The 12,374-nt window shown below is 37.1% G+C and overlaps 2 protein-coding genes across 2 annotated transcripts; one reads left to right on the forward strand and one right to left on the reverse strand.

Annotated features, from left to right (window-relative positions):
- Positions 1-309: 309 nt before the first annotated feature.
- LOC125475603 (GATA transcription factor 12-like) lies at positions 310-2,161 on the forward strand. Its single transcript, XM_048580580.1, has 2 exons — positions 310-971; positions 1,189-2,161. Exons 1-2 carry the CDS (start codon positions 636-638, stop codon positions 1,981-1,983), a joined length of 1,131 nt encoding a protein of 376 aa, XP_048436537.1. The 5' UTR covers positions 310-635; the 3' UTR covers positions 1,984-2,161.
- A 6,422-nt stretch (positions 2,162-8,583) lies between these two features.
- LOC125475512 (protein NONRESPONDING TO OXYLIPINS 2, mitochondrial-like) lies at positions 8,584-11,136 on the reverse strand. The gene is made up of 3 exons (XM_048580313.1): positions 10,923-11,136; positions 10,647-10,765; positions 8,584-8,951 (listed from the first exon to the last, which is right to left on the reverse strand). Exons 1-3 carry the CDS (start codon positions 11,051-11,053, stop codon positions 8,926-8,928), a joined length of 276 nt encoding a protein of 91 aa, XP_048436270.1. The 5' UTR covers positions 11,054-11,136; the 3' UTR covers positions 8,584-8,925.
- Positions 11,137-12,374: the final 1,238 nt, after the last annotated feature.

The raw sequence follows: 12,374 nt of genomic DNA on the forward strand, positions 1-12,374 counted from the left end.
TCTCTTGTTGAAGCAAATAGCAAATGGGCAAAATATATATATAATTTTTTTTTTTAACAAACGATATATCTATACTAATTACTAAGGAGGGGTGGGTTTAAACCTCACAATGAGCTAGCAATAATGTAGTTCAAATTCACATTTGACAAGAATCTAACCTAAAACCTCGTACTTACAAGTGAAGAGAAATAACACTAGACTGTAATATTAAGCGGCTCAAAAGAAGCGAAAAGAGAAAAAGGGCATAAGAGTAAACATGGGGAGATTTCCCTTTAAAACCAAAATTAAAGCCTCTTTAAATTTTTGTTGTATTAAGTGATTTTCTTTTCTTTTCTTTTCTTTTAAAAATATAAAATTTACTTTGCAAAAAAAAAAAATAATAATAATTTTTTAATTTTTGCTCTCGTCAAAATCTTCCATTTTAGGTGTCCGTGTGACCCTCTTGAAGCGCAAAATAAACCCTCTGGGCTCTCTCCCTCTTCCTACACTTTCTCTCTCACTCCTCCCTCACTACTCTCCCTCTCCTCTCATTCCCTCTCTTTCCTCATTGCCTTAACTCCAACACCCAAAAAAATACCAGAAAAAAAACCCAAAAATATAATAACAGACTAAAATTCTAGAGCTCCCTTTCAGCCATGGAAGCTCCGGAGTACTACAAGAACAGTTTCTGCCCACAATTCACACCCGAAAAGCGCCACTCCTTCGACAGCAGTAACAACAGGACCGCCGTTGGTGGCGGCGGGGACCACTTTATGGTGGAGGACCTCCTTGACTTTTCCAACGACGACGACGCTGTCATTACCGACGGTGGTTGTCCTGCTGCTTTTGACAACGTCATCGGAAACTCCACCGACTCTTCGCCAATTAACGTCATCGACAGCTGCAATTCGTCCTCCTTATCGGGCTCTGAACCCAATTTCGGGCCCCGGAATCTTACCGAGGGCCCCTTCTCCAGTGACCTCTGCGTCCCGGTAAATAATTTAGTTGATTTTTTGGGTCAATTTGACTTTTGAATTTGTTTTTCAATCCCAAAAACAAAAAACGACAAAATAATGATTGAGTTTTGATGAATTACTGCCTACAGTTCTTCGGAATTCGAAATTGAAATGAAAAAAATGGAAGATTCAAATTTAAATTTAAGTGGGGTTTTGATTAATTGATTAATTTATTATGTGATTTTTGTTTCAGTGCGACGATTTGGCTGAGCTCGAATGGCTGTCGAATTTCGTGGAGGAATCATTCTCCAGCGAGGACCTGCAGAAGCTGCAGCTGATATCCGGAATGAAACCCCGACCAGACCAACCCGCCTTCGAGACCCGCCAATTCCAACAGGACCCCACCCGAACCAATATCAATCCTAACGGCAATAACAACCCGATATTCAACCCGGAAGTCTCGGTCCCCGCCAAGGCCCGAAGCAAGCGGTCCAGGGCCGCCCCGTGCAACTGGACCTCCCGCCTCCTCCTCCTCTCCTCGACTCCGGAGCAATCCGACGTCGTGGTTTCAGCAGCGGAGGCAGCGTCTCCATTACCGCCGCCTTCCAGCACGGGGAAGAAGACGGTGAAGGCGGCACCAAAGAAGAAGGAGAGCCAGGAAGGTTCGGGCGGTGGGCCCGGTGACGGGAGAAAGTGCATGCATTGCGCAACGGACAAGACGCCGCAGTGGCGGACGGGGCCGATGGGTCCGAAGACACTGTGCAACGCGTGCGGTGTTCGATACAAGTCGGGTCGGCTAGTGCCGGAGTACCGACCCGCGGCGAGCCCGACGTTCGTGCTGACGAAGCACTCCAACTCGCACCGTAAGGTGCTGGAATTGCGGCGGCAGAAGGAGATAGTGAGGGCGCAGCAGACCTTCATTCACCAGGTGCCGCCGCCGCAGCATCATCACCACTACCACCATCAGAATATAGCCTTTGACGTATCCAACGGCGGAGATTACTTGATTCATCAGCACGTGGGGCCCGATTTCCGGCAGCTGATCTAGTCGGGGAGCGAGCTAGAGTAGCTTAAACTAGGCAACTTTTCGAGGTTAATTTAGTGGGCCCCAGTTGATCTTTTTTTTGTTTTTTTTTTTTAATTAATTAGACAATTTCGTAATGTTATTTTCTTTATCCTAGGGTTATTTTCCCTAACTTAATTTTGAATTTTCTAGTTTCCTTTAATTTACCTTCTCCTTTGTTTTATTTTTTCACATATTCTTTGAGCATAATTAAGTTGAAATGAACTAATATCAAAGCTACAGTAGTTTTTAAAGCCCGTAAAATCATTTTTAAAAAAGACTTCAAAAGTACCAAATACACATTTTATGATTAAAAAAAACAACAAACAAAATTTCTCCAATAGTATCTTCATTTTTGACGTGGAATAGCGCCAAGACTCTTGTTGCCTAATTTGAAGTTGTTGTCAAATTAAGCTATTGAGTTTTTAATAGATGAGCTCTCATTCAATATTCAACTTTGAGCTAGCAGTAAGAATCACGTAATGACTTTCTTAAAATGCTAAAAACAGTTTCTGTTGAACATAATTGATATCTTTTCATTAGTAACCTATAATTATTCGTTTGCCCCTACCACGTTGTTTGGGGTTTGGAGTTGCCTCCAATGCGTTTAAACGAGTTGGAGTAGGATCGTCTTCATCATTAATCATCATTATTATTAAGAGTATAACCCTAATTTTCAAGTTAATGGTTTGTATGAATGCAATTTTTATGCAATTAAGGTAATTATTGGTAAAAAAAAAAATTGTTCATGGGGCAGGGGATTGATGTTGAATTATACATGTTATAGTTGTCCAAATGTGCACCCACTAATTAATTAGTTGGTGTTTGGTAAGAGATAATCATGTTATCTTGTTGACACCCCAACTTCACCAGGTGAAAGGTCTCCAAACCTAATCATAATTTGCATCACAACAATTGCTGGACTCCACCCTCTTTAATCTCTCCTCCAATATACTAATTACCCATCATTCACACAGTTATCAGTTTAATCACGTTAACTGCTTGAGTTACAAGTCTCGAAAGCATATTATAATTCTACAAGTCCCAATCTGTTGGTTTCACCTTCACACCCCAACTCGGTGTTTTCAATTTCATTCCAAGCGCTTTGGTTTTCAAGGTAAACAACACACCCACCAAATCCTTTTCCACTTACTGGTTGAATCTAAATGTGAGTAACCACAACCAACGGAATTATAGACATCGAAATTTTGGAAATATTACGTAAATTGTTTCTGTTTATTTATATATTTTGATTTGAGCAAGAGAAAGGAGTGTGAGGAAAGATAATTAACTAGTCTAATATTATAATTTTTTGCATGAATTTCAGTGAAAAAAACTGATTGAAGCTGGTGGGGATTTTAACCATTTCAGAGAATGTTAGAAAGAAGAGGCAGATTGGCCAGCAGATTTTTGACATCGTTTTCTGCTGCAAGAAATCCGGTTGGCTGAATTTGTTACTAAATATATATGATAAAAATTTTTACTGGATTTGGAGAAAATAAAATACGAAACTCCCAATGGAAAAGAAAATAATTGAAGATGCACGTATTTCGCAAGGAGGCAGATCGTCTACCCTCCTGTTTGAGTGTCATTCTTATCTCCTTTTATTTGTATAGTTATGATTAAACTACGTCAACATTTTATATTTCTATTGTTTTTTGTTTTATTATCTCTATAAAAAAAATTAATATAAAATATTGACGTGACTTAACCTGTGACTGCACAAAATAAAAGAGGATAAGAAGGGCACCAAATAGGAGGGCAGGACAATTTGCCTCCAGTTCGCAAAACCCATGTCCTCCATTTCGCAAAACCCACACTTTTTCTATAACTTTATTGCACGTGGTTTCACTTCCACAAGATTTCAGCATAAGTCTAGGACTACAAATACTAGGACCAAGACCATAGAAACACAAACTCCCTTTTTATTGTCACTTTTTTTGGTTTCCTAATTTATCACTCAAAAGAAAATTTTCGGGTCGAACTTGGGTCGAACCAGATATCAGTTTGGCTCAAGGTTCGGTGTTCAGGGTTGTTTGTAACATACTTCACTAAATATGAAGCTACTGAAAACGGGTCAACTTTTTAACTTCATTAATCTCTAATTAGAATGCCAATCACAATGCGACACAAGTCAAGGCTAGAATGAAGCCCCGAGAGTCCTATATCGATCGCGGACAAAAGGGTGCGGCAACTATAAAAAGAGATCATTCTCCTACAATTAATTTGTAATGCCATTGTTGTACTTAAATCATTATTAGAACTCACTAATGATGATTTTGCTTAAACCATTGTATTATGTAAACTCTAAAATATTAATAAGAACTCATCTACCCACGTGGACGTAGCCCAACTTAAGGTGATCACGTACATCTTGTGTTTGCTTTTCTATCTTTATCTCTCTACATGTGTATCTACACTTAATGACCGGAGCAACCTTACCAAGGTAAAAAACTGACTGGAGTAACCTTACCAAGGTAGAAAACTTAACACTTTACATTGTTCCAAAATCTATCTGATTTTGTGCATCAAACATGAAAAAAAAAATCTCTCTTCAAAGCGCTCTTTCATGTGAAAGAAAAACGCTTAGAGTCTCTTTAAGAAGAGAAAAACAGCGAAGCTAACTGTTATTTCATATTGTTATTACACTAGATGTTATAAGTTCGATTTCCTCTAACTTTCGATATTATTTGTATAAACAAAACTAATTAAGAGTATTAAGTACATAAAATTAGTTTCTGGTAAATGAAATTAAATTGTTTATTGAAGTTGACAAATGCTATGATGCTGCAGATGCATGCATGCAGGATCCTAGACAGTGCTGATCCAAAGGTCTGTTAATTAGGTTTAATTTATACATTGTTTATAAATTAAATATATTTTTCTAAGCTGGCTATGTAGTTTGCACGATTTTCTGTCTCTGAAATTTGATTTTGCTCTTATCGTTAGCCAACAAAGTAAACAGAAAATAATAATAGGAAATTAACCAAGGAACCTTAGCAGTAGTACTGGTGGGAATAATAATATTAATTAATTTCAAAGATAAAAGTTTGCATCTTTAATTATTAATTAAACAGTTAATTCTGATAACTATTTGTACATTAGTGTGAGGGTGTAGCAAAGTTTGCGGTGATCACATGCCTCCTTTTCATGCCCTCATGCACCCAGTCTCACTGGTTTATGATGCCATCTCTCACAAAGAAACACACACCAGTTTCTGCATTAATATTAATCTTATAAGTGTAACAAACAATAATATATTAATTAAAATAAAGCTGAACTGTAATACTTTGGAAAAAAAAATATTATAGAACAAAGGAAAAATGACAAAAATTAACAGAAGAGTGTGAAAGGTAAAATATAGGTGTGTGGATAACACCACCGAAATGAGAAGCGTTTTTTTTTTTTCTTTCAATCATTTGCCTCTTTTAGTGTTTTTTGTTAATATTATTAGTTGTAAGGAGAACTACACATCAAGGGTAAGAGATGTTAAATCTATAATTTAACCATTTCAGGAAATGAAAAACCCTTTAAACATACTCCATGGTCCTTCCTGCTATTGCAGTCGAATGTTATTAATTCAACTGATGTTGCGCTAAAGTAAAACCTTTATACATCAATTTTATATCGGGAGGTTATTATCTAATAGAGGTATAGTTAAAAAAAAAAGTATTTTTTTACTTAGTTATCCCTAAGGAATATAGTATGAAACAAATAATCACATTAGATTAATGGTGGATCATGCCAATTTTCAAGATGTAACATTGGTAAAAGAGAAACACCTAATCTCGAAAATATTTTATTTCATCTTAAATTTATGTTCACAACAATATTGCATAGTTTTTTACTTATTGAGAATTTTTACTATGTGGAGACAAGTTTCTTAAGATGCGACATAGAAAAATTATAACTTATTATTCTAATGCAGGGTCCTTTCCAACCCCTAGAAGCCTAAGGGAACAAAGCCTGAAGGGAAATAAAGGCCCAAGGGGAAGAAGGAAGGAAGGTCCAAAAAACGAGAAGACCAAGGCCCAACGGAATTGAAAGGATGGTCTCGAGTGCTACAGCCGACCACTCAACGGTGTAGTTTATCTATAAGCAATAAAGTCAAAGCGCTTTCTCATAAAGTACTTTCTGACTGCTTATAGCGCGAAGTTCCAAGGACACAGGGACAGGCAGGGACGAAGCCAGAGATATGCATGGATAGGGGCATCTTTAAACAACAAAGTCACAAATTAAAAAACACAGAAATATACTAAACAAAACACTTATATATTAGTCCATAAGGTTTTTCATATAACATATCACAATATCCATTGATGCGTTTTAATGTTTTGAAAGCGTTGCATGACAACGTCATTATCAATACCATCAAACATCTCTCTCTACAAAAATAATCATGTTATCATTTATCCATTAGTCTCTCATACAATTTCACAATTGATCTTCATAAATTTCATGACCGAAAATGCTTTTTCAACAAAAAAAAATAGCTTATGAAAGAGTTAATACTAATGCTACAAACAACTGAAAAAGTACATATTTTTTGCACACACAAAAAAAATGAGTGGGGGCATCCGCCCCCTCTCAGCCTAAGGTGGCTCCGCCCGTGGGGACAGGCCTACTCGGTCATTAATTTTTGGCCACGTATTGGCCACTAAGAGAACAAGAGCCTATAAAGGACATAAGGGCTGTCAGATCAAGCGCTCAGGTGAGGAATCCCATAAACCCTAGGACCAAACAAGGCGCTCGGTACACATTGTCCCAAGAAAACATGCAAGTGGACCTAAACAAATGTCACTTCGTCACCATGTGTCGAGTAAAGAAGGGGCAGCTAGCATGTCAACTATATGTATTCAGTGCATTGAATGCAAAGCGGTGGAAGACTCAAGCCCATGGACATGAGGCTCATTGAGGGACTATATAAGGAAGACGAGTACTCCTTAGAACATGCCAAACAAAAAAAAGGGAATAAAGAAACGAGTTTATGCCGAGCGCTATTTGTAACCTTTCATTCAATATATACAAGTGATTTAGTGGACATAACCCAGATGTAACCCAGTTTTTCAGGGTGAACCACTTAAACTTTGTTGTTCAGTTCTTATCATTGCAATCCGAAGCCAATCAAGGGCTGACCACATGACCACACTGGACTTTGTTAATCTCCTAATTTTGAGCGTTAACATATTACAAGGTGGAGTTTATTCTTCTATATAATTGGCTCAATTTGGGACAAAAATCTTTTATGACTACATGCATGCTATTTCTTTATAGAGTAATACAATAAAAAGTTGTACCATATATAAGTGAGATGTGTTTAGACGTGTGCTATCCAAACACCCATTTTTACTTCTCATACACCCCTAATTAATTTATGTCCTTTGATCTTTGTTAATTCAGTGAAAACTGCTCTTTCAGTTGGGAGGATTAGATTAAAGTTAATACTACTAAATATGGTCATTAGTCAATAATTGAAATCTTTGAAACCAAAAGTGAATGGCTTCCATGCATGGAGCATATGTTCATGTGCATTATAAAGGGTTTTGTCTCCTTTCCTTTTTTTTTTTTTTTTTTTTTTTTCTTTTTTTCTTTTTATCTTTTCCGACAGTGACTTGGCCACCATTTTTATAAGCTCCCAAAGCTTTTTCTCTCTCAATTGCCCTAACATGGTAACCAGTGACTCTCCAACTTCAATATATTTTATCAATTAATTAATTAATTAAATTTCCGTTCAAGTACCAACTGAACAAATACACAGGGCAGGTTATTTGTACACTTGCAGAAGGTGCTGCTAATGAGAACTGTTTATTTAGCTATGGAGTGGGGTTTTGATGTTCACAAGAATATTGACCATTGAAATGTCTGGCAGCCAAGGCTCATTCAGTGAATAATGGATACTTAGTATTATTCTTGAAAAAGCGATATCACTATTCTAATATACATCAAAGAGGTGGGTTTTTGGGGAAGGTGGGGTGGTTTGAATTCGAGATGTAGTGAGTTGAAGAACAAACCCCATCCACCATGGCAATTCAAAAACATTGACTAGCAACACTTGAAACTATTTAGACTGAAATGATACTTCACCTCATTAGAAGGACCAAAATCTCCCGCACAAGCAATATCAGGACAGCAGGAATCGAACACAAAACAGTGGGCAGAGGATAAGCGCAATTAACAACTTGAACTGCAAACCCCTTGAATACGAAACAACTGATTAGATTTTCGTTGCATTTCAATCATGCTTGGGAAGTGACACATTGACAGTGAGTTCCGTGCATGAACATAGCTTCAGTCTGAAAGAAGTGCACATGCGAGTGTATTGTGTGATGGAGGAGGTAGGAGACATACTGGGACTAAGGCCAATGCTCCTTTTTCAAACAAATGGGAGACATTTTGGACACCATCAACATATCACATCGACCGCCCCGCATCGTCACCTGCACTTCACTTTTTATCCTGTCCTTTTTATCAAATTGAGTGCTACGTGACAGAAACCCAGTTGCCCACCTTGGCAATGGCACCTTTACCTTTTTTTCAGGTAAATAGAGAAAAATGCATAACTGTAACTTAGAACACAAGCCAAAATATCACCCTTTGAAATGTGACAAACTCATCACTATTATTTTCTCCTCTACATTGCTGCTGTGCTGCTATAGAGCATAAATGCCGACAATTCTACTATGCTGTGGCGTATGGCATGCCGACAATTCTACTATGCTGTGGTGTATGGCATGCATGAGTAAATACGTAAAAGAAATATTTGAAGGAGAATACAAACAATTATAGCTCTGAGTCAGAGCATTCAATTCTTGCAGCTGCTGTGACACAAAACTGTTTAAATCTTAACTCCAAGATGAAAAGGACTTGCTGAGAGCAGAGGTGATGAGACTCGTCCATTGGCCTCTATCTTCCAATTTCTTCAATCTCTTATCGAGGCACGCTGAGACCTATTTCTGAATATATTAAAGAAGCAGAAAAATAAGCAGAGTGTGTTAGAATTAAAGGATCTCACTATCAATACTGATGAAAACGACTTAATCAGGTAATCTGAATCCTTAGCATACAAAAATATTCTGCAGAACAAACTAAATCATATATAACCAGTATTACTGCATGAAGTGGTCGAGTAGTTGCAAACCACCATTAGAAATTTGTAAATCCATCTATTTTGAGAAGGGATAGATCATAATAGGAAGGGCAAATACTAGTAATGTAATGTCAGACTTATAATTTTCAAACAGAAAAGATTTCCATACTTCTGAGTGTACCACAGTCGTGTTAAGAACCACGTATTCACAACCCAAAGAATGATGGGCAATTTAATCATAAAATGAGCACAATTATTTACATCTTTCTTCGGCCTTTACAAATCAGATGGCTCTTCCCACATTAATGATTGGTTACTAACTATTTACATCAAAACTTGAAAACCACAATTTTCAACTGATGGCTTACACCGGAGAACAGGATTTAGTTTTTCAGGCTTGTGTACACATTACAAGGTCTTCCATCAGGGAATCAAAATTTGAACTACCACTATCATATGCACTCCATGAGAACAATATGATACAGTTAAAATAACAAATGCTCAAACATTCATCATACTCAAAGACTAGTAAACAACTTAGATGTAAGCACTGAAACAAAATGGTCCAAGTCACAAAAACGTCTAAGTTTGTAAGACTTAAACATCTAGAGAACAAATTGAAGCTCAAAATCCAATCATGACTTCACAAGATCATAGAGGGGAAAAACCTCCAAGCATTATGAAAACTGAACCAGGAAATTAAAGGTAGAGACAATGGTTTTAGTACAGTGCATAGATTAGATGCATACCCTTTTTCCTTTTGAGACTTCAAAAGATTATATGCCATTAGTTTCTCAAAAAATATTAGATTGAAAAAATTTCTTGCTTCTTGGAAGTTTATCCTTATAAAGAATATGTCAAGTATTTTGTATGGAGTGTGCAATTTGGCTGAAACTTTTCATGAATTATTTCTTCCCACGCATTGAGGTTTAAAAGCCACAGTTTATCTAATAAAGTAAGGAAAACATAAAACCAATAGAGTTTCAACACTATTGGCAGCAAACAGCACCTTCCATCCCCAATCTAGGTGCCTGTTTCTAAAAGTTTGAATCTTACCAAAATCTAAAGTATTATCACAGGCAACAAATAACACTAGATGAATTCTCAACTGTGACATGTTGTACGTCAAACAACACATCTAAAGGTCAGTGCAAGCTGGTTTTCTTGAGCAGTACTATTACTCTACCAGTTTTAGATGTTATTTACCCTCTCAATTTTCTAACTATGAGGCCCAAATTTGCTCCTGTAAACTTTGTTCTCAGACCGAAAATTTGACTAGATAAATCACATTAACAAAAGATCCGAAGTTTGCACATTCTGAGTAAGCAAATAACAAAGACATAATGGTTCAGAGTGCTATAAGTGAATACCAATTTTGTGCCTCTTCGTTTCATGGATTTGCAACGACAAGTAAACAAATTGAGCATTAAAATCATGGAAATGAAGAACAATACAAATTCAGGATTCAACTTTTAGCTAACTATAGAGTTAAAAAGTTGCCTACAGATAATAAATACAAAACATTGGAGAAATCAAACTCCTGGGTTTGCACCGAGCATACCCTGAGACAATGACCTCGAGCTCCTCGAGTCAATGCCGAGGCACGACGTGAGCCGGGCTGAAGACACCGCCGTGTGAAATGGAAGCAGAGATTGCAGACAACCCAACCGAGGAATCGGCCAGCAATTCAAAAAATTCGAAAAAAAGTCAAGAGCTTTGCTGACTTGAGGAAAAACCCAATTGAGAAAACGACCTGAATTAAAAAATTCGACAATGCCCAATTGAGAATTATCCCAAAATATTGAGAATTTAATGGGTTTAAAAGGACTTTGCTCACCTTGAGAGATTGATAGAAGGGCGGGCAGTGGGGAGAGAAGGCATGGGAGTGGCCTTGAACGCCGGTTTGTTGACGGCGGATTTGAGAAGAGAGAAAACCGGCTTCGAGAAAGATCTGCAGCGAGAAGCCATTGGAGCACTCAGCGGAGATACGACGGAGTTAGGGTTTTGGGGTTAACAGTCGCAGACTCACAGTAGTTGGAGGTTGGACAGGCAGGAATTCTAGTGGGGTTTTTGCATTTTTGGTGAAATTACCAAAAAGGTCATGGATAATATTATTATTTCAGTTTATTAAGTGTTGGGTGAAATTATACAGAAAATTTAGAAAAGTAACCATATTTTCGATCCCATATAAAATTATAGCCATCATTTTAATTTTATGATAATTCTAACCAAAACTTGATGTAAAAGGATTAATGTACTCTTAATATTATGGTTTCTCACAACGAAAACAAAACCTTCGTGGCAATCAACAACAATCAACCAAGAATAAAAAACAGGGAGAGATTTTGACAAAAAAGAAAAAGAAAAACATGGAAAGATTAAAAATTGAAGAAAATCAGGAGAAAAGAGGACCTGCAAGTGAGTTTTGGAATCAAGGGGGAGCTTTTGCTTGATGTGGATTCTTAAGGCTTTGGCATCGCCGCCATATATTAGGGAGGTGCCCATTTCACCACTGAAACCCGAAACCCAACACCCTAGCAGGTTAGTTATATGTGCTAATTAATTTTTTTCTAAAACTTTTTCCTAATTTTAATATATTTGCAGGTTAGTTAGATGCGCTAATTAATTTTTTTTTTCTTTCAGAATATGACTCAATTTGTGACCGTGATCCATTACGGATGGAGGACGGTTGATAGCCAATACACAGATGGTCAAGTGAAAGCAATGGTAGTGTCAACCAAAGTTACTCATCAAGATCTTATACATGGTATATAGTCTTCATGTTAGTTCGAGTGAATTTAGAATCTCAGTACATCATAAATGCATGAGCAACTTAGGGATGCAAAATATGATGGAGATTGTAGACAATGACGATGTGACTAGTTGGGTATGTGAAAGTCTTTTTGTAAAACTGAACAAGATTTCGTTATATGTTACAACATATCCTCTTAATGAACTTGAAGATGAACACCCAATTGCATACAGTTCCCCATCACCAACAGCAACAATTCAAGAGAATGATGACATTTTGGGTGATGAACAACCAAGTCAAGTTCTTCAAGACAATGCCTAGATTAGTGAGACTTCAATAGATGTAAGTTTTGAGTTTACTGATGACTATCATGACAGTACCCATTTTGATAATGTGCAGTCTAATGAATGCTAATGTCAATTTATCGTCGTCTCGTCGTAACAAACGTAAGAGTATACAAGACTATGATAATATTGTAGATTTGAATACAGATAGAGATATTATGGTCGGACAATTGTACTCGAGTAAGAAAGAGTT

This window comes from the organism of the source record quoted next, unplaced genomic scaffold (assembly GCF_019419815.1).
Source record: "Pyrus x bretschneideri cultivar Hongxiangsu unplaced genomic scaffold, Pyrus_bretschneideri_v1 Contig15, whole genome shotgun sequence".
Classification (NCBI taxonomy): Eukaryota; Viridiplantae; Streptophyta; class Magnoliopsida; order Rosales; family Rosaceae; genus Pyrus; species Pyrus x bretschneideri.